Raw genomic sequence first — 26,516 nt, forward strand, 5'->3', positions numbered from 1 at the left:
ACCCCGACACATAAGAGAAGATGAACAGCGGACGTGTAGAGGAGACGCTCGTTACCTGGACTCCGAGTGTAACGCGGCGTGGTCACGTACGCTCGGCTCGTCCTCCTGCTCCAGGCTGCCGATGCGGAAGCTGGCCTTACAAAGCCGTCCGTTCTGCGAGGGCCCAGCATCTGTTTGGGTGTCTCGGAAGCTACGCAGATGTCCGCACAGAGTCATTAGGAAGTTGGTGATATCGATCTCCTGCAGTTGTTCCTCGCAATAATCCACCGCTGTCAGGAGGTCTTGGTGGGACACCCAGAGGGACTGCTGCAGAGCCTTGAATAAGCCTAAGAGTGTGCAGAGAGACGGAGCAAAAACACAAGTCAGGATGAAGGACGGAGGATACAAATAGAGGGTCAGGGTCTGTATAAAACAAGTCGACTCTGCCCATTCAGTGCCCATTCAGTGCCCGGCTCTGACCTTTCACATAGCACTGGTGATAATGCTCCTGGAGCAGGTTGCAGTAGTTCACAAGTTCCTTTTGCCTGTAGTGAATGAATGGATTTGTTGATGGTCGCTCCTGAGACTGGGACCTGGTGTAGAAAATCAACTTAAGTATACATGAGAATTCTTATACAGAACATCACCCCTCCGTCTTAAAGGGACAGTATCACGGTAAAAATATAGGTCAATATGGAAAACTCCTTGGAAATCTATGTGACAGTCATGGTAGCGCAGCAAGCTTAAAGGGTAACTATACTTTAAAAAAACTTCTGACATGTCGTAAGTTTTGATAGGTGAGGGTCCGAGCACTGAGACCCCACCGATCGCTAAAACGAAGCGGCAGAAGCGCTCGAGTGAGTGCGGAGCCGCTTCATTTCTGATCGGCTTTTCTCGGAAACAGTGTACAGGCCCATAGACTTTCTATTGAACCTGTACAACACTTGCTCAACTTTCAGAAGAAATAAAGGATCATAAACGAAGCGGCTCAGCGCTCACCTGAGCACTTCTGCCGCTTCGTTTTAGCGATCGGTGGGTTTCAGTGTTCAGACCACCACTGATCAAAACCAATGACATGTCAGAAGTTTTTTGACAGTATAGTTACCCTTCAATGTTTCTAAAATATTCTTCCATTGTGTTGATTTTGCTATATTTTCTTAAAGGGGTAGTCCGGCTTTTAGAAAATTTAACTTTGTAGCAATCGCCAAAATCAGCAACTTACTGATGTACATTGTGCTCCAAACCTTCACGGTTTCTTCACTCTGGGTGATGTATACAGACACGGCGGCCGTACATATTATATATACTGTGCGCTCGGTGTTCAGGGATCTCCCAGCACAGGACCTGAGGGTAGAGCTCTCCCATTACAGACAACATAGTGGTGGCCTGTACCGGATTGTAGAGGCAGATTCCATCGTTTATTATAGAATGTCATAAAACTTCATCTCTCAAACACTGCTCAGCCATGACGTTAAAACCTCCTGCCGAATATCGTGTAGCCGTCCTCGTGCCGCCAAATCAGCTCCGACCTGTCGAGGCCTGGACTCCGCAAGACCGGTGTAAGTCCCTGTGGTCTCTGGCACTGTGACATTAGCAGCAGATCCTATAAGTTCTGTAAGGTGTGAGGTGCGGCCTCCATGGATAGGATTTGTTTTTCCAGCACATCCCACAGATGCATCTCCCAAATCAACACCTTGATCTTTTCATCATGCTTCACAAATTATTCCATTAGGGTTATACCGCTGCCATGATGGGGGGTCTGCAGCAACGTTTAGGTCGGTGGTACGTGCCACATCCACATGAATGCCAGGACGCAAGGTTTCCCAGCAGAACATTGCCCAGAGCAGGCGTCAGCAACCTTCGGCACTCAAACTGTTGAAATACTACAACTACCAGCATGCCCTGACATCCAAAGGATCAAATTATTCCAGCCAAAGGCTGTCCGGGCATTCTGGGAATTGTAGTTTCACAACAGCTGTAGGTTGCTGACCCCTGGCCCAGATCACACTGCCAGCGCCGGCTTTCTTCCCATCCTGGTGCCATCTCATCTCCAGGTAAGCGATGCACACGGCCATCCACATGATGTAAAATGCGATTCATCAGACCAGGCGCCTTCTTCCATTGCCCCAGTCCTGATGATCACGTGCCCATTGTAGAAGCTTTTGGAGGTGGACAGGGATCGGCATGGCCCCCCTGACCGGTCTGCGGCTACACAGCAAGCTGCGATGCTCTGCGTGTTCCGACACCTTGCGATCATTGCCAGCAGTAACTTTTTCAGCAATTTTTGGTACAGTAGATCGTCGGTGGGATTGGACCAGACAGGCGAGCCGTCACTCCCCACACAGTAACAAGCCTTGAGCGCCCATGATCATGACGCCGGGTACCGGTTGCCCTTCCTTGGAGCACTTTTGGTAGGTGCTAACCATTATATTCCGGGAACACCCCACCAGACCTGTTATTTTGGAGACGATCTGACCCAGTTGTCTGGACACCCCAATCTTGCCCTGGTCACAGTCGCTCAGATCCTTACACTTCTCCGCTTTTCCTGCTCCCAAAACATCAACATCTGACTAGTAACTCGGTGCTGAATATACCACCCCCCCCCCCGGTCAGACACCATTTTGGCCAGATCTTCAATGTTATTCACTTCACCTGTCAGTGGTATTAATGTTATGGCTGCACGGGTATGTTATACTCTATACATCTATAATTAAATCTCATATAAGAGCCGGGCACGTATGTATATTTAGTTGGCACTCTATTATCCACTAGTGAGTGGTGCTGGTCCGCAGGGGTCACGAAGGGCCTAAAAACCAGATACGAGAAAAATGAAGGATATGGTAGAATTACACGAGCGGTGACGAGTTGCTGCGGGGGAGGGGGGACTACTCTCTCATCAGCTGGAAGTTGTACAGGACTAAACCTTTAGACACCTCTGTAGATTGTCTCCACTGTACATGAATCGTCAGCTATACAAACAGCAATGGTAACATGAAGCGTCACATACACACAGAGAAGCGCAGTCTATGATTCGCTCAGTATGTGGAGCTCGGACACCCCCAACTTCAAAGACGAGACGTGACATGAGGTTCACTAAGAACAAGGATCGGAGAATAGAAACACAATTATGAGATTTGACTATTGTGCCAATGATACAACAGGAACCACGAAGGTCCAGCTTGGGGGCAGCTAGGCTAAAATATTTGGCTATCACCTTCCTAATATATTGCGATGGACTGAGTTGTCCCTAAAATATCCCATTCAAAACCTGCTGGAAAAACCTCTGGGAATGTAAAGGGGTTTTCTGGGTTTATGTAGACCTATAATGAAACATTCGGCAACATTCCAATATGCTTTGTGTTTCAACTCCTCACACAGTTTGCTGTCAGCGAATGGAAACTTTATGTACCCACCTAAGACCTCTCAGCAGCACAAATGTCTCTCCTGTCCTGATATTTTGCTACAATGTATCAGTGCACGGAACGTGTATCAGTTTAAAGCCCAAGCTGTTGAGTTCGCAGAGGATTGTCTAGACAGGATGCAACTGAAGCAAACCCTAAGCTGTGAGATGTATTGGGCCGGGAGAGGCTTTCAGCCGCATACAAATAGCACCATTTTTGAAGAGGGAAAGTTACACTGCTTTATAAATGTGCTGCAGGGAGAAGTGGGTGAGCGACATTGAATGCTCTGAACCTCATCGGCGAGTTGTAGTAGAAGCCGGGGACGAATCCCACAGGACGCGGTGACGTGAACGCAACAAACTTCATACAAGGAACACGCTCAGCACATGCAGCACAAGCACCGGTTAGGCCCGCCGTCCCGCTAAACACCCCCAGACTCCATCTCCTGCATAGGCAAAGCACTGCTGGGAACGGATACTACCTGGTGTTCAATTCTTGAAAGATTTCCCACGATACAGACTCCTGTTTATACTCACTGAAGAAGAGAGCAGGGGGTTAGCAGCTGCCCCGGACAGAACAGTAGCCGCCGCCGCCACCGCAGTGTAAAGAATACATCATCACAATCCCTACAATCAGAGGGGTCATACCAAGATGAACATTTATCACCTATCCGCAGAATAAGTGGTAAGAGTCTGATCGCTGCCGGGACCCGCACCATCACTAGAACAAGGGTCCCGAAACCCCAGTCCCTCCTCACTGCACGATGGCAGTGAAAAGAAGCTTAAATGGAGCACGCGCCCAGCCTCTCCCATTCAATGTCTATGGGGCTGACGGAAATAACCGAACACTGTCACTGTCAGTCTAAGAGACTTTGAATGGAGCGGCAGGGCGCGTGTGTGACCGCAGCGCCATTCACTGTTCTCCTCCCACCGATCGTGCTGTGAGAAGGAAGGGGGGGCTCAAGACCCACATTCTAGTGATCGATTGGGATCCCAGCGGTGGAGGCCCCCAGCAATCAGACATTGATCACCTATCCTGTGGATAGGTGATCAATATTAATCTTGGGATAACCCCTTTAAACAGTATTACTATATAAAATCAGAGAAAGGTCATCATTTCCATTCATTTCTTTTTTCATCTGGTGCACATGGATGTCATAAGAGGGTCTCTCGTCAGGATCCCCAGATTACCACTAGAAAGAGCGCCCCCTTCTCTGGAAATGTAATACTACAATGTATTACGGAGGCTACAATTCATTTAAATGGGCTCAGTGTAAGGCCCGGTTTATGATGAACCTTCAGCGTGTACGCCAGGAAAGCTTCTTGTGTACACACTTAATGTGTCCATGGGGTTACATTAGACCGATGGAGGCCAGAAGAGCGTCCTATAGGCCTCCGTCAGGTTGGTATATCTCAGTATACTGCAATAGCGTAATAAACCACGCCATGCAACGAAATCCCGTAAAAAAAAAAAGTTATGTTTTTATAGATGACGAATGCCACTGTATGGCATCCGTCACAGGCATTTAACATACCGTATATGTCGGCGTATAAGACGACTGGGCGTATAAGACGACCCCCAACTTTTACCCTTAAAATATAGAATTTAAGATATACTCACCATTTCGTGCAGGAGCGCTTCACTATGGCCATCGGCGGCAGGACCCAGGACTCTGTCTCTTTGAACTCGCGCATGCGCAGATAGGCGAGGTACATGATGGGGTTAATTACTATTAATGTGAGGAACATGGAGGGTAAATTCATCGCACCTCGCGCCTCACATTAATAAGTGAATGAAAGCCGTGTTTATTTCATTTTTTTACAGCGTACACATCATAAATGATGCAAAAACATTGTTGTCCGCGCCATTACTGAATGTGTGTATTTTATGTATTGAGACTTATTTTAATGTTTATTGTAAAAAAGGTGAAGGTGTATTTTTTTTTAAAATGTAACCATACTTTGTTTTTACTTTATTTTTAAACTTTAATGTACTGACATATATCAGATATGTGCCAGTACATTATCCTGTATACTGATAGTACACAGGCTGTTGTTAGGACATACTTGGGTATATCCTAACAACAAGAGATATGGTCAGACAGCCCTGGGGTCCGTCAATAGACCCTGGGCTGTCTGCCCATATATGGTATGGCCCTCGATCGCGTCACAGGAATTCCCTGTGACGCGATCCAGGGGCATCCCCCCTTCTCACTTTCCCCTGAATGCTGCAGTCAGCTGTGATCGCAGCATTCACGGGAATAACGGCGGAGATGAGAGGTTCTCTGATCTCCGGCGTTATAGAGCGGGGCTGCGGCTGTGTAATCCAGCCATTGCCCCGCTCCTGACAGGAAGTGCGCGCGCGGTCAGCATGAGGAGATGCGGCCGGCGCTGCACTAATGAGCGGCAGTTCAGGCACTGAAGACAACATGGGGGTGCTTTGTAGCGCGCCCGCCATGTTCTGTCTTCAGTGCCGCAGATCATTAGTGCAGCGCCGGCCGCATCACATGATGCTGACCCCGCGCGCATATGTCAGGACTCAGGAGCGGGGCTGTGGCTGAATTACACAGCCGCAGCCCCGCTCTCATAGTCATGTGTACTATACTGAGCTGTGCGGCTGCAACGTGCATCCCTAATATCCGACAATATCCGTCATATAAGACGACCCCACACTTTTGACATTTTTTTAAGGGTGTAGAAAGTCGTCTTGTACGCCGATATATACGGTATATGTCATGACCATTTCATGACATATACATTAAATAGATGTCGTAATAACCTATGGGTGACATACAGAATAAGTTTCCTGGCATATACGTTTAATTTATGGCCAAAAAAAAACAATGTGAATGGGGCCTAATACTGCAGGGGTAACGTGGCCACCCACAGCCACTAAAGGAACAACCGGTGTATAGAAGCAGTTCAAGGAAATTTTCCCAGAACTGGTTCTATGGAAAAAAACATACATTTTGCATATGGTTTTGAATGCTGAACTTTTTGCTGTTGAAATCAATAAGCAAAAACGCAACAAACAAGAGTATACGGAGGGTTAAAACACCTAAAACATGTCCTGAGAAGTCCCCCGTATTCTGCCACATTGACGCTTAACCCCCAGAACACTACAATGTAACAATGTAACTATGAAATCCACAAAGGCCAACATGGAAGATAACTGGCTATATTGTGACCATGGAGATTCACATGAATTACTGAGGACTAGTTAAGGTCCTGGTAATGTAACTCACCTGAAGAACACGTCGCAGGACACTCTCTGCTGCCGGGAGCTGACTAACAGCTCTCGCAGCGCCTCCAAGGGACAATTATACACATAGACAGGGCAGCGTAGTCGGCGGCTGGAGACCATGTCTTGAAGGGAGGATTGGCGGCTGAAGGACGTGTGCATTTCCCTCCTGCGTTCTGTCTCTGGTCCGTTACCTAAAGCGCAAAGTAAAAAGTTTATCTTTACGCAGTGTTTAATTATCACACATAACAATATCTATATAGTTAGCTCTGGAGTATAATGCAGGATGTAACTCAGGATCAGTACAGGATAAGTAATGTAATGTATATACACAGTGACTACACCAGCAGAATAGTGAGTGCAGCTCTGGAGTATAATACAGGATGTAACTCAGGATCAGTAAAGGATAAGTAATGTAATGTATGTACACAGTGACTCCACCAGCAGAATAGTGAGCGCAGCTCTGGAGTATAATACAGGATATAACTCAGGATCAGTACAGGGTAAGTAATGTAATGTATGTACACAGTGACTCTACCAGCAGAATAGTGAGTGCAGCTCTGGAGTATAATACAGGATGTAACTCAGAATCAGTACAGGATAAGTAATGTAATGTATGTACATAGTGACTCCACCAGCAGAATAGTGAGTGCAGCTCTGGAGTATAATACAGGATGTAATACAGGATCAGTACAGGATAAGTAATGTATGTACACAGTGACTCCACCAGCAGAATAGTGAGTGCAGCTCTGGAGTATAATACAGGATGTAACTCAGGATCAGTACAGGAGAAGTAATGTAATGTATGTACACAGTGACACCACCAGCAGAATAGTGAGTGCAGCTCTGGAGTATAATACAGGATGTAACTCAGGATCAGTACAGGATAAGTAATGTAATGTATGTACACAGTGACTCCACCAGCAGAATAGTGAGTGCTGCTCTGGAGTATAATACAGGATGTAACTCAGGATCAGTACAGGATAAGTAATGTAATGTATGTACACAGTGACTCCACCAGCAGAATAGTGAGTGCAGCTCTGGAGTATAATACAGGATATAACTCAGGATCAGTACAGGATAAGTAATGTAATGTATGTGCACAGTGACTCCACCAGCAGAATAGTGAGTGCAGCTCTGGAGTATAATACAGGATGTAACTCAGGATCAGTACAGGATAAGTAATGTAATGTATGTGCACAGTGACTCCACCAGCAGAATAGTGAGTGCAGCTCTGGAGTATAATACAGGATGTAACTCAGGATCAGTACAGGATAAGTAATGTAATGTATATACACAGTGACTCCACCAGCAGAATAGTGAGTGCTTCTCTGGAGTATAATACAGGATGTAACTCAGGATCAGTACAGGATGAGTAATGTAATGTATGTACACAGTGACTCCACCAGCAGAATAGTGAGTGCAGCTCTGGAGTATAATACAGGATGTAACTCAGGATCAGTACAGGATTAGTTATGTAATATATTTACAGAGTCCTTTAAAAGTCCCAATAATAAACACATCGCAACAAATTTTTTGTCTAGTCTTAGTCTTAGGATATTGTCCTCATGCACCAAATATATAATATATATGTTTAAAATGTATTCCTCTTACCCCCTGCAGGAGTGATGCTCAGTGTGGGGATTCCAGCATTGGACAGGAGACTTTCTGAGTAAGAATTTTCTTCTGTGGACACGGAGGCTTCTAGGGGAATCATTAACTTTTGGACGTCTACGGTGAAAATTATGATCATCAACAAAAACTTAGATAGCATTAATTCTCAACACACCTGCTGTAACACCTGCTAAAAAGTAGTACAGTGCCAAAACAGTCCTAGCAGGTTGCACATTTATACAATGTATCCATCAACTTCTTATAGAAATGACAGCTGATCTCCGAGTCTTTAATAAAAATGTCCTACCGTTTTGTGTATACAGCTCCTATAGGTCTCCATGGTAACAAAGTACAAAAAAAACAGCCTGTGTAGTCAGATCCTGCAGTCATGTGTTACATCTTTCCATTTGTCACCTATTGCTTGCTAACCTACCGAACAGTACGGACAGAAGTAACACATGCGTGCAGGATCACTAAAACCAAGCTTCAGAAGCGCTCGGGTGAACGCTGAGCTGTTTCGTTTCAGATCGGCTTTTCTTGGAACGCCGATGTAACGGTGCACAAGCCCAGAGACCTATTGAGTCCGTACACCGTTACTTTGGCTTTCCGAGAAAATACGATCAAAGACTAAGTGGCTCAGTGCTCACCCGAGCGCTTCTTCCCCTTCGTTTTAGTGATCGGCGCAGTCTCAGTGCGCGGTCCCCCACCGATCAAAACGTCTGACACATCACTATGACACGTCAGAAGTTTTCTGAAAGTTTAGTTACACTTTACCAGATGAGAATTGTTCAGTTTTCTGTACCTGTAAAAGATGCTGGCAGGAAGGTGAGGAGCAGGTGCTGTGCATTCACCAGTCGAGCATAGCAGCGCCACCGTGGCGGCTCCTCCGAGTGCGACAATGTTCTGCCGTCCTCCGTTTCCTCTGTAGGACATGGACTCTAAGAAAAGAATTCTCTGCAGGTTATCACATGAAGCATCTACATAGGAACAGACAGCACTTACGCGTCTATGACGGCGCGCGGTACGCATGAGACGGCGGCGCAGTACGCATGAGACGGCGCGCGGTACGCATGAGACGGCGCGCGGTACGCATGAGACGGCGCGCGGTACGCATGAGACGGCGCCCGGTACGCATGAGACGGCGCGCGGTACGCATGAGACGGCGAGCGGTACGCATGAGACGGCGCCCGGTACGCATGAGACGGCGCCCGGTACGCATGAGACGGCGCCCGGTACGCATGAGACGGCGCCCGGTACGCATGAGACGGCGCCCGGTACGCATGAGACGGCGCCCGGTACGCATGAGACGGCGCCCGGTACGCATGAGACGGCGCGCGGTACGTATGAGACGGCGCGGTACGCATGAGACGGCGCGCGGTACGCATGAGACGGCGCGCGGTACGTATGAGACGGCGCGCGGTACGCATGAGACGGCGCGCGGTACGTATGAGACGGCGCGCGGTAGCTATGACGGCGCGGGGTACGTATCACAGTCATGATAGGTCTATTATTTCTGCCTGTTCCCAACCACTGCCAAACGAGTCCTCCGAACTCTCCCTCCCGAACACTGTACCCTTAAAGCTTATGTCCACATTACAAACATTTGCAAATTCTTTGCTTAACTTATCTTAAGACATTGCGTTATTTCATGTTTTATACTTCAGTCACAACCAAAGCTGCATTCAGAAATCTGCTAGCTCCCACAATCAGTCTATGGGCTATCTGCATTCTGCAAACTATCATGTAACCTTCCGACAAAGATCTAACTTTCAATTTCAGCTCCCATAGTATGATATCAGCAAACCAGAATTGTGAATGCAGCTCTGGCTGTGACTGGAGTCATGATGTAAATAAAAAATCCATACAAGAACCATTTTATGTAAATTCACAGAGAAATGTTGTTAAACCGTCTGCGTTTTCCTTCTATGTTGACAGTAAAATACCATTGTGTTCCGTCTGCTTCATGTTACCGGTGCCTGGTAAATCTCTACATAAGGAACGCAACTGATCTTTCCAGTATAGCCATGCAAATCGTTCTATGTAAATATCCAGCAATGTAATACAATATGCAGCCGTTCAGCACATGGGATAAATATGAATATGAATTTGCATATTTGAAAATAAATACATTTGCCTAGCTGAAAAATATGGGGGGGGGGGGTTGACTGCAATTTCACTCTGAAAAATACTGCAAGCCGGTATAGCCTCGATAAACGCATGAGGTAGCGCAGCGACTGCGACGCGGCTCTGGATGTAGATAAGTAAAGTGCTTATCAGTCAAAAAAATTCCCAGCAGCTAAGGCTTCGTTCACATCTGCGTTCTGGCGTTCCGTCGGCCCTGAAATAACAATTCTTGAGCATCTTTGCTTAGAACCCTGCATTGTGCCGTTCCTCTGTTATTCCTCCGAGAAACGTATGAACAAATTAACAACTGGAAGTTAGCAGTTGGGGGTGTGTCCATACACAGACTGACAAGATCCAATCAGAGCTGACAGAGTGAGACGGTGTAGGGACACGCCCCTTTGTCAAGGGGAAAAGTAACACCCAGATGTCAATTTATTTATACATTTCTAGGAGGACTAACAGAGGAATGGTACAACAGAGTTCTAAGAGAACATATTCCAGAATTGCTATTTCATGGGGTTTACGAGAATTTACTAAAACAGACGTGTCAGGAGAGGCGACAGGTCTTCTTTATTTGGCATGATGACATCACCATACAACTACTGTCCCCTGCACTCATTGGCATTGGAGGAAGGGGGACGTAGCCATTCTTGCTCTGTGTGGCCTCTACTTGATTCTCTACATCCCAGTGGCGTAACTACCGCTATAGCAGCCGTAGCGGCTGCTACGGGGCCCGCAGAATAAGGGGGCCCGTGTTGCCCGCCGGCACGGGCCCCCACCATGGCCGGAGGCTCCGCTAGTAGCCGCTATGGCTGCTACAGCGGGACGCCACTGAACACTACGGCAGAGCAGGGAGGTATCTCCCCGCTCTGCCATTAAACAAAAGACGTTCTCCCTATCGCTGCCAGCGATCACTCATGTATCCCCTATCCTGTGGACATCCTGTGGATAGGGGATACATGTCACTGTAGGTCCGATTTTTTGGGGGGAGTTGGGGACTATGTATGGAGTTCCCTACAGGGGGGGGGGGGGCTGTATGGCGTTCCCTACAGGGGGGGGGCTGTATGGCGTTCCCTACAGGGGGGGGGGCTGTATGGCGTTCCCTACAGGGGGGGGGCTGTATGGCATTCCCTACAGGGGGGGGGCTGTATGGCATTCCCTACAGGGGGGGGCTGTATGGCATTCCCTACAGGGGGGGGGGCTGTAAGGCGTTCCCTACAGGGGGGGCTGTATGGCGTTCCCTACAGGGGGGGCTGTATGGCGTTCCCTACAGGGGGGGCTGTATGGCGTTCCCTACAGGGGGGGGCTGTATGGCATTCCCAATAGGGGGGGCTGTAAGGCGTTCCCTACAGGGGGGGGCTGTATGGCGTTACAGCCCCCTCTGTAGATAGCGCCATACAGCCCCCTCTGTAGGTAGCGCCATACAGCCCCCTCTGTAGATAGCGCTATACAGCCCCCTCTGTAGATAATGCCATACAGCCCCCCCTTAGATAGCACCATACAGCCCCTCTGTGGATAGCGCAATAAAGCCCCCTCTGTAGATAGCGCCATACAGCCCCCCTGTAGATAGCGCCACACAGCCCCCCTGTAGATAGCGCCATACAGTCCCCCCTGTAGATAACACTATACAGACCCCTCTGTAGATAACGCCATACAGCCCCCCCTGTAAATAACTCCATACAGACCCCCTCTGTAGATAGCGCCATACAGCCCCCCTGTAGATAACGCCATACAGCCCCCTCTGTAGATAACGCCATACAGCCCCCTCTGTAGATAACGCCATACAGCCCCTCTGTAGATAGCGCCATACAGGGGGACTGTATGGTGCTATCTACAGAGGGGGCTGTAAAAAAGGCACTATCTACAAGGGGGGGGGGTTGTGTGACACCCAGGGGAGGGGGGGCCCCAGTCAAAAGTTTGCTATGGGGCCCAGTCTTTCCTAGTTACGCCCCTGCTACATCCAATAGAAAACAGGAGGGTAGCCACAATGACTGACGGGGATATGAAGGGAGAGGGGGAGAAGCGCTCAGACAACATGCTTATGTAATCGCACAGGCTTGTGGGCTGAGGAGGAGACTGGGAAACCAGACAGCAGCTTGATGCCGACCTCCCACTACTTAGAATGTGAATCTAACTTTTATATTTAAAGAAGACCTCCAGTGGTAACAACTTTCCAGGTCTGCACCCCCACCTGCCTGTATACCACACCCTACACGTCTTTTATGTATACTGTACTTACTTTTTGAACTGCTGCCTTGTCTGAGCTTTAAAAAAAGCTTCCATCTTGATTCTTAGATTTCCCCAGCTTTCTCTTCATCTCTGCTTTGCTATGAATCCCATAACTCAGCACATAAATCACATGACCAGCAAAAGACCATACCATTTCTGCATGCTGGGGGACACCGTGATCTCTATATTCTCCTAAATATGCTGAGAAGCCATAAATAGAGATCGGGAGGCTGCACTATATTCTGCCCCCCTCCCCGTGTAATACTAGTGAGGTTCAAGAACTGCTGAAGCCTGTGATGGGTGACACATAGATCTCCATAGACTCAAGTAGAAAAAGTAGTCACCGAGCCGGATTCACACTGCTGCTAAGCAACCGTCCCAGTCTGATGTGATCGAACAGGGAGCCACTCTATAAGACTCAAGCTGTCCATGTATTACATTCATCTGAATGGCGGCCATGTAATACTACATTTCCAGTGGCTGCTGCAGGGGAAACTTCTGGCCAGAGAAGTGTCCCCCCGGCTAGATTAGCGGTTTTCTGGGGGTGCCACGAGCCGGAAGGCTGCAATAGGAAAGGGATGGACTCTGATGAGATGACCCCTGTAACACTGAAGCTACAAGGACTGGTATAATGAGACGGTCAGTAAACTGCTATACCTGTAATGTGGTGGATGAATTCGTTGGTTCATAGCGACTGTTATTATGTGAAGACAGAGAAGAATCTGCAGCGTCTGATTGGACCGTGCTCCTCGACGTTTCCCCTGTAAGAAATCAACGACATTTAACTTCTAAGGCAATCTCCAGACTCCTCCTCCTTATTTAGGCTCCGCCCCTCAGTCTATGTGCATCATATCTTTCTCACCTGTGATTTTGTTACCTGTGGTTTATAATCTCTCTACATTCTCGGCTTAACTGCAATGTCTAATTGGTGTCTGTGTCACAGAGGATCCGGCTGATGCGCTGTCAACCCATGCTTTACACTGCAGCTCTGCTTGTATAGATTTTCTGCTACATTAAGGCACAGCTACGACCAGTGACTGCCGCATAGCTGCATGGTCTACTCTAGACTAGTCTAAAATTCACCTTCCTTATCATAAGAGACTCAGGCTTCTGTTCTGTCCCTTCCCTATGCTTTATACTGCAGCTCCGCTTGTTTAGATTGTCACGGCAGTGTAAGGCTGAGTTTACACATCGCGGATTTGTCGCAGATTTTGTTGCGGATTAGAGCCTAAGACCTAGAAGCCCCCTTTAACATCTATGACTATGTCACTATGTGAGCTCATACAAAGGGGCTACGAGCCACTCATTTTGGAACGCTGGTCTTGAATATACCTTGTGAGTACGTGAAGGGGGAGGGTTGCCCGTCACGGTCACGTTGTAGAACTTGCTCCATAAAAGTCAGGTGGTCTTGATCATCAAATGGGATCTCCTGGTCATTGAGCTCCCCCTGCAGGCAGCTGTGGAATAAGCTGAGCAGCATATCGTTCGGCAGTGAGGCCTCCACGGATGAAACTTCTGCTTCAGCTTTGGAAAAGAAACACAGACTAAGTTTATATTCAAAGTACATTCACTTATAAGTCACAGTCAGACATTAACCCCCTCAGGACCAAAGCCGTCTGATACCAAAATATCCACAACCAATTTCACCTTTTGGAATGACTGGTTCTAAGGGTTAAAAATTTGTATTTTACACTTTGGTCGAAAAAAAATTTGGGTTTTCTTGCGGCACAGATTTGATTTTAATAAGGAGCCAGAACAGAAACTGGATTGTAATAATTTTTTTTAAAAGCTAAAAATATTGGAAAGTTGGTCAGGGCAGGGGGAGACGAACCAGTTTATGGCTGGCTGGTTAAGCCCCAACTGTGTAGATATCACGTTAGCTCTCACAATCGACTGCCCTCTGTTATCAGGACGCCAGCAGGTTTTTTTGCTTAGCTTTAAGGCCCTTTTACACCGGCCGATAAGCAGCCGATCCAGCGAGCGCCAATCAACGAGGGAGATGCGCTGCCGACAACAACAACAATTCACTTTTTTTAAATCGATACGACCAGATGATCGAGCGTTTGCTCGTTTATCTGCTGATTGTTCCCGTTTACACTGGGCAATTAACGGCAACGAGCGTTATATGAACTATTGATCTGTCCGATAATCGTCCTGTGTAATTGGAGAAGAAATAACATCTTATGCTTCATGATCAGAGTAATGTGAAACACTAAAGGGGTTTTGAAGTAAAAAAAGCTTATTCTCTGAATAAATGAAAAGTTCTACAACTTTCTAACATACTTTATGTTACAATTCTTCACAATTTTCAAAATCTCTGCTTGCTGTCAATCAATAACAAACACTCGTTTACATTCAGAGGCAGCAAACCTATACAAACCGAGTCTTGCTCTCAGATGAGAAGTGAAAAAAACCGTCTATGTAATGCTCTAGGAGTCCAACACATCAGCAGCTGCACAGATCTCTCTGGTAGTTTGTTACAATGTATCAGTCTGGAGTCCAGGCTGTTTATATTACAGAGCATTGACTAGACTGGAGACAATTGTATCCACTATTCCACTGAGAACAGAACTATGCATGTTATAGGCTACATAGCCTGTGAATGTTCTCATTCACTGACAGCAAACAAAGATCTTGAAAATGATGAGGAATTGAATCACAAAATATATTAGAAAGACCCAGAATCAGGGACTTCAGGGATGGAGAAGAAGCAGGTAATTGTGTGTATGTATGCAAGATAGTCCGGTAGGTACGGAAATCTGATAATTCGGCACCTCGCCAGTCTGGAGGATTCCGGATTATTAGTATTTTACTCTCGGATTTTCTTTTTACTGTACAAAACAGCCCTTATTATAATCATTACCTCGGCTCAGGGTTAAGAAGAACATTTCAATCTGTTGACATTTGGGCAGAAGTTGCATTAGGTCAAATTGAAATGGGACCTCTCTAATGCACTGCCCGCTGCTCTCCGGGGGGTCTGCAACAATGTAACACACCAATGTTAATACAGATCACAAACCGATACATATTTATTTACATATCACATAGCGGAATATGAAACACAATATAGAGAACGTAGTCAGTGGGAGAATAATAACACATTCACATGACAGAACTATAATCATCAGATCTACGGTAATCCTGCAAACTCTTGGTGTTAAAGTGAATGCCCAGTTTTGGGCATAAAAACGATCCAAAAGTCACAACTCTCTGGGCAATGTCTGTTGGAGTCTATGGTAGTCTGACTAGTTTTCGTTCAGTTCCATCAGGACACAGCTATGACCAGTGACTCCCGCTCAGCTGCATTGTTTATTGGAGTCTGATCTGGTCTAAAATCCACCTCTTGTCTCATCAAAGGCTCAGGCTGCGGATCTGTTCACCCCCATGCTTTACACTGCAGCTCTGCTTGTTCATATTGGTTGCTGTGTATAAGCACAGGCTCAGCAGAAGGTCAGTGCATGGAGAGATGATTACAGTAAGGACAGAATGATTATTAACTACAAGTAATTAAACTACCAAAGATTGAGGGGAGGAGCCTCAATAAATCGGGAGGAGCCTGGAGGTCTATAATATACGAAGAACTTCACTATAGCCAGCCAGTAAAAGACAAGGTTAGATCTGGCGGACGTGTCATAAGTCGGTACATACAATTCTAGTAACACTGCTTGCTGTAAGGTATGACTGTACGTATTCTCACCTGCCCTGTCATTCTTAGTCAGGATGGGAGAGCCGCCATCTTTGTTTTGGCAGAGTTGAACAATGTACTCGAATGTCAGCATGACGTTAATACAGCTCTGATCTCTGGGAAACAGCTGCAATAAAGAAAACGCAAGCAACGAAGATCATACAGGGAAAACACAACATTCCCAATTATATCTGGTAGAGCTGGGTGAAAACCAATATGGCCGCCATCACCGCCATGCCTTTCCAATCCAAAACAATTCTGCCTAGTTATCTAACATGAGAGGTGATGTATTCATCGCTCGATCGACCAGCTGTATTTCTGAATGGCAGATTTGCCCAAATTAGATTTTCGGGGTTGGATCCGGATGACAATCTCTGGTCCTGACAGTCGCAGGATGAAGCAGGTTGTATTTAGTCCTGTCCTATTCTTCATGGAAGTCGCTTATCCACTTATAGAGTTGTCCAGGATTAGAACAACATGGCGGTTTTCTTCTAAAAACAGCACTACACCTGTCCATGATGTGTTGCAGCGTACTTTGAAGTGAATGGGGCTGAGCTGCAATACCACACACAACCTGTGGACAGAGGTGGTGCTGTTTTTAGAAAAAATAAGCCACGTTTTTTCTAATCCTGAATAACCCCTTTATTCATTTTCTAATACCCAGCCACTTACTAAAATATTCCTTTTTCAAGATCTCTGCTTACTATTAAAAAAAACATTAGGCTGTGAGAAGGCTTTGGTCTCTACTGGTTTTTGAGCCTCTGGATGTAAACAAGAGTGGTTCCAATTTTAACAATGTGTAAGGTGTCGACTTTCATAAAATATATGGGTTGGGGGGGTATAATAAGATTGTTTTGCGTACATCAAAAGTGTGAAAATTGTTGCGGCAATGAACGGGTTAAAAAACTCTTTTAGTGGATGAATCATGGAAGATCTGTCGTTTGATCGATCCTATATCTTCCGTCTATGGTTGGCTTTGCATATTAGGCCTCATGCACACGACCGTATTTTTCATCCATCAGTAAATACGGATCTGTAGTCATTTATAGTCATCTGTAAATCATCCACAAGGGTGTGCGTAAACGGGGTCCGTATTACAGATCCACTAAAAAGCAGGGAGGAATCTAGGGTAATCTCCTGGTGTTGCATAGCAACGCTTCCGTAATTACGTAAGCGCCCATAGACATGTATGGAGAGTCCGTGCCGTAATTACGGTAAAAAAAAAGGACATTTTCTATCATTTCTACAGCACGGACACCCATCCGTAAAAACGCGGAAAGGTGTCCGTAGCCCATAGAAATGAATGGGTCCGTAATGAAGGAAGAAAAATACGGTGGTGTGAAGGGGGCCTTATAGGCAGTCTATAGCTTACAACCCGATATACGTCATATTACACGGCACTGAATCCAATTACTTCCCAAATGTCCATTGTTTTAGAAGCCCCTCGCTGCGCGCCCATATACTCACCGCCTGCGGGATCTCCGAGTACATAAGACCTTGAAGGTGTTTCCAGCGCTCCGAGGTCCCCATGATGGAGCCGCTTTGAGGTTCCACCCAACATTCAGACACCAGATGCAGCTCCGTGTCCTGTTCTATGGCCTCCACCTCCAGGTCATTATCTTCATCCGTAGAGAAGCTGCAGACGCAAAAAAAGGAACGATTTAAAGGGGAACACCTGGAATTACCGACAAGTTAGACTAGGGGTGGCAATGTGCTGGAAATAGAACGAGAGTAAACTTACCTATAGATATAGGACCTATAGATATGTATTATAAGTTCTGCCAGCAATCAATCTGCCCGATGTCACCTGACTGATGTCACCATAGCAGATACGTTGGGCAGATTGTTGCTGAATTTGTCATAGAAACCAATAGGTATGTTTATTTATTTTTAATTTCCTCCTCATTCCCCTTTAACCCCTTCATGACCAAGCTATTTTTTACGTTTTTCCATCGTCTCATTCGAAGAGCTATAACTCTTTTATTTTTGCGTCGACATCGCTGTATAAGGTCTTGTTTTTTGCGGGACAAGTTGTATTTTTTTTAATAGCACGATTTTGAGGTACATATTATTTATTGATTAACTTTTATTAACTTTTTTTGGGGGGGGGGGGGGGATAGAATCTACGCTGTTTACCGTGTGGTATAAATAACACTAACAGCGGGTTGTCACGATTGCAACGATACCAAATTTGTATAGATTTTGTATGTTTTACTACTTTTACACAGTATAAACGCTTTTTTTTCAAAGTTATTTGTTTTTGGGTCTCCATATTTGAAGAGCCGTAACTTTTTTATTGTTCTGCCAATGCGGTTGTATGAGGGCTTTTTTCTTTTTGCTGGAAAACTTGTAGTTTTTATTGGTACCATTTTGGAGTAGATGCGACTTTTTGATCACTTTTTATCACACTTTTTTTAAGTCAAGATTCACAGAAAACAGTAAATTTTTCCATAGGTTTTTTGTTAATTTTTTTACGGCGTTCACCGTGCGGGTTAAATAGTGTAATAGATTTATAGATTTATAGTCGGGGTCGTTACGGACGCGGCGATACCAAATATGTGTAACTTTTTTACTTTATTTTTGTTTTTTAATAGTAAAGCATTTTGTAAGGGGAAAAAGTGGGTTTTTCATTTTTTTCCACATTTTTTTTTTAAATTAACTTTATTGAACTTTTTTTTACTAGTCCCACTAGAGGACTTTAATATGCGATCATCCGATCGCTATTATAATACACTGCAATACTTTTGTATTGCAGTGTATTACTGCCTGTCCGTGTAAAACAGACAGACATCTGCTAGGCCTGTGGCATGATCTAGCAGGCATTCGCTACAGGCAGACCTGGGGGCCTTTATTAGGCCCCCGGCTGGCATCGAGAGACACAGACACTCAGTGATCTTCTCACTGGGTGTCGGTGGGATGAGAGGGAGCTCCCTCCCTCTCTCCAAAGCCACTCAGATGCGGAGCACGCTATTGAGCGCTGCATCTGAAGGGTTAAACGGGTGAGATCGATACTTATATCGATCTCACACATTCGAGCATGGACGCCCCCAGCCCTGAGCTACGTCTGGCAGCTGAGAGCAGGGAGATTTGACGGCTCCCTGCTCTGTTAATTTATTCTGATGCAGCGCCGTGAAAAGGCGTATTGGCGGTCACTTACGGGTTAAGAATGTATAATGGAACGGTCGATACAGGAAAAGAGAACGCACCTGTCCTTGGTGGATGTGACATGTGGCGGAAAGAGAATGTACTGGATGATACAGCTGTGCTTCTCTATACTGCCTTCACCTATAGAATCGTCCTGCAAGAAATGTGCACAATGATTGCATAAAGAGTTATCATTACCAAGGTCAAGTTCACACTTTGCATTTCATAAAAACAAATTTCCTGCTGTGTTTTGTTTTTGCAATGGGAAAACCAGAAGCTGGATGTCACATAAATGTGGTTTGTTACAATGTATCAGTGTAACTAAAAAACTATCAGCCAACGGTCCAGGCTATTTAGCGGACAGAGGATTTCCGAGTCCTTTGTTTCCCAAAGAGATGAGCAGCTACGGAGGTGTCTAGAAGCCGCTTGTCTCACTCCCCCTATTAGAATAGTGAGCTGAACACACATGTTTTCGGGGCAGTCAGAGCTGCTAGAGATCCACGAAACAGGTCTATGGACGGGATAAGATAAGACGCTCACCTGAATGGGGACCTCTAAGACCATGTTAATGATTCCTTCTCCACTTGATGCAAAATGGAAACCTTCAGAGAGTCGGATCCTGGCAAAATAATAGGACAATAAGGACCAGCATTAAGGCGCTGCATCTGTAATATACCAGTTTATCAGAATACGATCCATCCATGTAAAGGTTCTCCCCAATCCAGAGAGTTGCAATATTTTTTCTGCTTGGAAAGCTTGTCAGGAAAGGAGCATTCAGGGATAGCTCCCGTCATATCAGGGACAGCTCCCGTCAGATCAGGGACAGCTCCCGTCAGATCAGGGACAGCTCCCGTCAGATCAGGGACAGCTCCCGTCAGATCAGGGACAGCTCCCGTCAGATCAGGGACAGCTCCCGTCAGATCAGGGACAGCTCCCGTCAGATCAGGGACAGCTCCCGTCAGATCAGGGATAGCTCCCGTCACATCAGGGATAGCTCCCGTCACATCAGGGACAGCTCCCGTCACATCAGGGACAGCTCCCGTCACATCAGGCATAGCTCCCGTCACATCAGGCATAGCTCCCGTCACATCAGGCATAGCTCCCGTCACATCAGGCATAGCTCCCGTCACATCAGGCATAGCTCCCGTCACATCAGGCATAGCTCCCGTCACATCAGGCATAGCTCCCGTCACATCAGGCATAGCTCCCGTCACATCAGGGATAGCTCCCGTCACATCAGGGACAGCTCCCGTCACATCAGGCACAGCTCCCGTCACATCAGGCACAGCTCCCGTCACATCAGGCACAGCTCCCGTCACATCAGGCATAGCTCCCGTCACATCAGGCATAGCTCCCGTCACATCAGGCATAGCTCCCGTCACATCAGGGATAGCTCCCGTCACATCAGGGATAGCTCCCGTCACATCAGGGATAGCTCCCGTCACATCAGGGACAGCTCCCGAAACATCAGGGATAGCTCCCGTCACATCAGGGATAGCTCCCGTCACATCAGGGATAGCTCCCGTCACATCAGGGATAGCTCCAGTCACATCAGGGATAGCTCCCGTCACATCAGGGATAGCTCCCGTCACATCAGGGATAGCTCCCGTCACATCAGGGATAGCTCCCGTCACATCAGGCATAGCTCCCGTCACATCAGGCATAGCTCCCGTCACATCAGGGATAGCTCCCGTCACATCAGGGATAGCTCCCGTCACATCAGGGATAGCTCCCGTCACATCAGGGATAGCTCCAGTCACATCAGGGATAGCTCCAGTCACATCAGGGATAGCTCCAGTCACATCAGGGATAGCTCCAGTCACGGATCTGTGAACTCTGGTCCCGCACGGTTGCAAATCGGCAGTGAAAAACAGCTGTTTGTTTTTCACGGCCGATTTAACACCTGTTCGTGTGAATAAGCCCTAACTATACATGATGATTCTGGACCAATGGGAATGAAATGACAATTTTGGGCTGTAAAGTCCATTTTAAAGGTAATAAAGTTCATTTTAAAACGCTCAGATCCAGAAACGTACTCGGTCAGGGTGGACAGGATATGTGCCATGGCAGTTGTGGGTACAGCGGTCGTCAAGCCTGACTGCACAGACCAGATCCATCTTTGATGATAGAAGTAGCGGGATAAGGAGGCCAGGGTGGAGGAGGCCGAGCGATTGGTAATCAGAGGTCCAGGTACAGACGTGTGTTGTGCCAGGCTCTCCAAGTTCAGGATGAATGGCGTCCTGTAGTCCAGAGGAAGCTTGTCATACCTGGGAGAAGAAAAGAGAGCGGTGACTGAGAAATGTAAGTGGTTTGGAGTTATTAGGGGTCTGGGGTCAGAACTTGCCTGGCATTAAAGGGATCGTCCTGTCTTATGTAAATGAAGTCTAATAATTGTATAATAAAAACTTCTGAAACTTTCTAATATACTTTGCGTTTCAATCCTCACCCTTTTCCAGATTACTACTTGCTGTCAGTGAACGGAAAAAACAAAAACTTGTTCACCTCCAAAGTCAGAAAACCAGTACGGACCTAATACTTCTCACTGCTGCAGATAAATTGAGTCTAGACAATCCTCTGTGAGCAAAAAAAGCCTGCACTCCAGGCGGATACATTTTACCTGCACTGATACATTGTGGCAAACCTTCAAGACGGAAAAGAGATTTGCGCTGCTGATGTATTTAGCTCACAAGGCATTAGGCCTGTATGGGTTTTCAGCCTTTGGATCTATGAGAGAATGTTTCTATTTACCGACAAGCAGCAAAGATTTTGAAAATCTCAAGAAAGTAGATTAGAAAGTTGCAGAACTTTTATTATACAACGAAGCCAGAAAATCCCTAAAATGTAACCGGTTATTCCTCAGCGTGGCAAACTTCTAAAAGCCTCGTCCAGTGTAAATAAAGCAAGATCACCGTATAATTAACATTTCTGCAACTTTCTAACATACGTTGTGTTTAATTCCTCACCATTTTAAAAATGTCTGCTTGCTGTCAGGGAATAAAATAAAAACCCAATTTCATTCACTGATGGCAAGTAGATCTTAATAACATTTCATTATACAATGAGAATTTATTAACATAAAACTGGATAGCTGAAAACTAAGGGTTATTTCATCACAGACAACCCCATCATACGGGAGCAGGCTCCTGAAATCTCTGCTAGCCGGGAAACATAGATCCCCCAATTTTATTTCCAATTTCTTTGACTGTAAGTGGAAATCTAGAGGAGACAGAAGTCATTACTATCTGATTCCACACATTATTATCCGGCGTCTGCACTCACTTGATGAGCAGCTTCTCCAGGGGTTTGTGCAGCAAGACCAGGCAGCAGCGGTCAGAGAAGGCAGGAGGTGCGACCTGCGGAGGAGGGGATTTGGAGGGAGAGCTGACCCCAAACATCTTTCTCTTGACCCGAGGGGTGGTCTCTTTGCTCTGCACCCTGTGGGGGAATCGCAGCAGAAGGATCCGGTCTCTCAGCTCCTCCACGATCTGTGAGGTTTATATCCGGTCATTTATCTCAAGGAATAGCTATAGTTTTTCTAAGAATGAAAATATTCTCTACACAGGACTTTAAAGGGCTTTTTCCACATAAAAGTTTTATGTCTTATTTACTGGATGCCCCACAACAGCCGGAACAGTGAGGACCCGACTGACTTCCACCAATGCTAAGTATTATACTCCAGAGCTGCACTCACTATTCTGCTGGTGGAGTCACTGTGTACATACATTACATTACTTATCCTGTACTGATCCTGAGTTACATCCTGGGTTATACTCCAGAGCTGCACTCACTATTCTGGTGGTGGAGTCACTGCGTACATACATTACATTACTTATCCTGTACTGATCCTGAGTTACATCCTGTATTATACTCCAGAGCTGCACTCACTATTCTGGTGGTGGAGTCACTGTGTACATACATTACATTACTTATCCTGTACTGATCCTGAGTTATATCCTGTATTATACTCCAGAGCTGCACTCACTTTTCTGCTGGTGGAGTCACTGTATACATACATTACATTACTTATCCTGTACTGATCCTGAGTTGCATCCTGTATTATACTCCAGAGCTGCACTCACTATTCTGCTGGTGGAATCACTGTGTACATACATTACATTACTTATCCTGTACTGATCCTGAGTTATATCCTGTATTATACTCCAGAGCTGCACTCACTTTTCTGCTGGTGGAGTCACTGTATACATACATTACATTACTTATCCTGTACTGATCCTGAGTTGCATCCTGTATTATACTCCAGAGCAGCACTCACTATTCTGCTGGTGGAGTCACTATGTACATACATTACATTACTTATCCTGTACTGATCCTGAGTTACATCCTGTATAATACTCCAGAGCTGCACTCACTATTCTGCTGGTGGAGTCACTGTGTACATACATTACATTACTTATCCTGTACTGATCCTGAGTTACATCCTGTATTATACTCCAGAGCTGCACTCACTATTCTGCTGGTGGAGTCACTGTGTACATACATTACATTACTTATCCTGTACTGATCCTGAGTTACATCCTGTGTTCTACTCCAGAGCTGCACTCACTATTCTGCTGGTGGAGTCACTGTGTACATACATTACATTACTACTCCTGTACTGATCCTGAGTTACATCTTGTACTATACTCCAGAGCTGTACTCACTATTCTGCTGGTGGAGTCACTGTGTATATACATTACATTACTTATCCTGAGTTATATCCTGTATTATACTCCCTAGCTGCACTCACTATTCTGCTGGTGGAGTCACTGTGTACATACAATACATTACTTATCCTGTACTGATCCTGAGTTACATCCTGTATAATACTCCAGAGCTGCGCTCACTATTCTGCTGGTGGAGTCACTGTGTATATACATTACATTACTTATCCTGTACTGATCCTGAGTTACATCCTGTATAATACTCCAGAGCTGCACTCACTATTCTGCTGGTGGAGTCACTGTGTATATACATTACATTACTTATCCTGTACTGATCCTGAGTTACATCCTGTATTATACTCCAGAGCTGCACTCACTATTCTGCTGGTGGAGTCACTGTGTACATACATTACATTACTTATCCTGTACTGATCCAGAGTTATATCCTGTATTATACTCCAGAGCTGCACTCACAATTCTGCTGGTGGAGTCACTGTGTACATACATTACATTACTTATCCTGTACTGATCCTGAGTTACTTCCTGTATAATACTCCAGAGCTGCACTCACTATTCTGCTGGTGGAGTCACTGTGTATATACATTACATTACTTATCCTGTACTGATCCAGAGTTATATCCTGTATTATACTCCAGAGCTGCACTCACTATTCTGCTGGTGGAGTCACTGTGTTCATACATTACATTACTTATCCTGTACTGATCCTGAGTTATATCCTGTATTATACTCCAGAGCTGCACTCACTATTCTGCTGGTAGTCACTGTGTACATACATTACATTACTTATCCTGTACTGATCCGGAGTTACATCCTGTATTATACTCCAGAGCTGCACTCACTTTTCTGCTGGTGGAGTCACTGTGTACATACATTACATTACTTATCCTGTACTGATCCTGAGTTACATCCTGTATTATACTCCAGAGCAGCACTCACTATTCTGCTGGTGGAGTCACTGTGTACATACATTACATTACTTATCCTGTACTGATCCTGAGTTACATCCTGTATTATACTCCAGAGCTGCACTCACTATTCTGCTGGTGGAGTCACTGTGTACATACATTACATTACTTATCCTGTACTGATCCTGAGTTACATCCTGTATTATACTCCAGAGCTGCACTCCCTATTCTGCTGGTGTAGTCACTGTGTACATACATTACTTATCATGTACTGATCCTGAGTTACATCCTGTATTATACTCCAGAGCAGCACTCACTATTCTGCTGGTGGAGTCACTGTGTACATACATTACATTACTTATCCTGTACTGATCCTGAGTTACATCCTGTATTATACTCCAGAGCTGCACTCACTATTCTGCTGGTGGAGTCACTGTGTACATACATTACATAACTAATCCTGTACTGATCCTGAGTTACATCCTGTATTATACTCCAGAGTTGAACTTACTATTCTGCTTAAACAGTCAGCTTGTGAACAGACGCTCCCTTAAAATCTTAGCTAAGCTCCTATAATGCGGGATGGCGGGGGGGGGGGGGTTATTTTTCCTACATGAAATTAATGACACTACCCATAATGCAAATCACAGGCTTTGTGAAGACACTGAACAAGCAGTGAGTGCTGGGAAATTTCAATAAGCCAGCAGAACTGTGACTGCAGCTCTGGATCTACTCTTGACGTTGGCCACTTTATCTTTATTTTTCCATATGTGCTGGAAACAGCACAAAAAGTAACGTACAAATATAATGATGTTAGAAGATCGGCGCTAATGTCCTTCACGTGTATAATGCCGCCACCTTGATTACTCCAATCTTCTTCACTGCCTGCACTTTATTCCGGTCGTGGACGCTGATGGAGGGGCATGTGACCGCACCTGTCCACCCGCAGCCGTAATAGAATAACACTGCACACAGCAAGGAAACATCCAATGGAGGCTGCTGATGGACGGCTCTGGTCACATGTCCCTCCGTCAGCGGCCATGTTGGCACGGAGTGCTGCTTCTAGAATATTTGGAAAAATTTAGATAAAATCGGGCAACCCCTTTAAGCATAAACTATGAAACATTTATAAAATCTCTCTGCTGAACTTGCTGCATAGAAACGTCTCCTCCTGGGGGGACTGTGAACCGCGCAGTGAATGAATCTATTGCAGAAAGTCTTAACCCTTCATAGACCACATGCTTGCTTTTCTCCAAAGAGTCTTAGACCAAAAAGCAGAGCTAATAATTTTTTTTTTTATATTTTTGGTTTCACCTTAATTCTGCAATTCGCAGGAGTTCCCAAGGGAAACCCCAGCCGGAGGACCATGCAGGGGGCTTTCCAGATTATTCGTACCACACAGAAAGAGGAAGGGGTCTGATTGGGATCGCTGTGAAAATTGAAAGGAGGAATAGAACAGAATTAAGAAATCCACACATTAAAGTTCATGCAGTGTATGATGAAAAGTTCTACA

General features: G+C 45.7%; 1 protein-coding gene across 1 annotated transcript in view; it reads right to left on the minus strand.

Moving 5' to 3' along the window:
- The window catches only part of SZT2 (SZT2 subunit of KICSTOR complex), a 108,162-nt gene that overhangs the window by 60,395 nt on the left and 21,251 nt on the right, over positions 1-26,516 (minus strand). The window contains 16 exon segments of the mRNA XM_075832655.1: positions 56-326; positions 460-572; positions 3,862-3,915; positions 6,625-6,814; positions 8,235-8,351; positions 9,037-9,172; positions 13,245-13,348; positions 13,920-14,111; positions 15,451-15,564; positions 16,285-16,399; positions 17,740-17,908; positions 19,479-19,570; positions 19,957-20,035; positions 21,453-21,683; positions 22,696-22,901; positions 26,318-26,432. Of these exon segments, the coding sequence (XP_075688770.1) occupies positions 56-326; positions 460-572; positions 3,862-3,915; positions 6,625-6,814; positions 8,235-8,351; positions 9,037-9,172; positions 13,245-13,348; positions 13,920-14,111; positions 15,451-15,564; positions 16,285-16,399; positions 17,740-17,908; positions 19,479-19,570; positions 19,957-20,035; positions 21,453-21,683; positions 22,696-22,901; positions 26,318-26,432 (2,298 nt within the window).

The sequence above is a fragment of the Rhinoderma darwinii genome, chromosome 7, assembly GCF_050947455.1.
Source record: "Rhinoderma darwinii isolate aRhiDar2 chromosome 7, aRhiDar2.hap1, whole genome shotgun sequence".
NCBI lineage: Eukaryota > Metazoa > Chordata > Amphibia > Anura > Rhinodermatidae > Rhinoderma > Rhinoderma darwinii.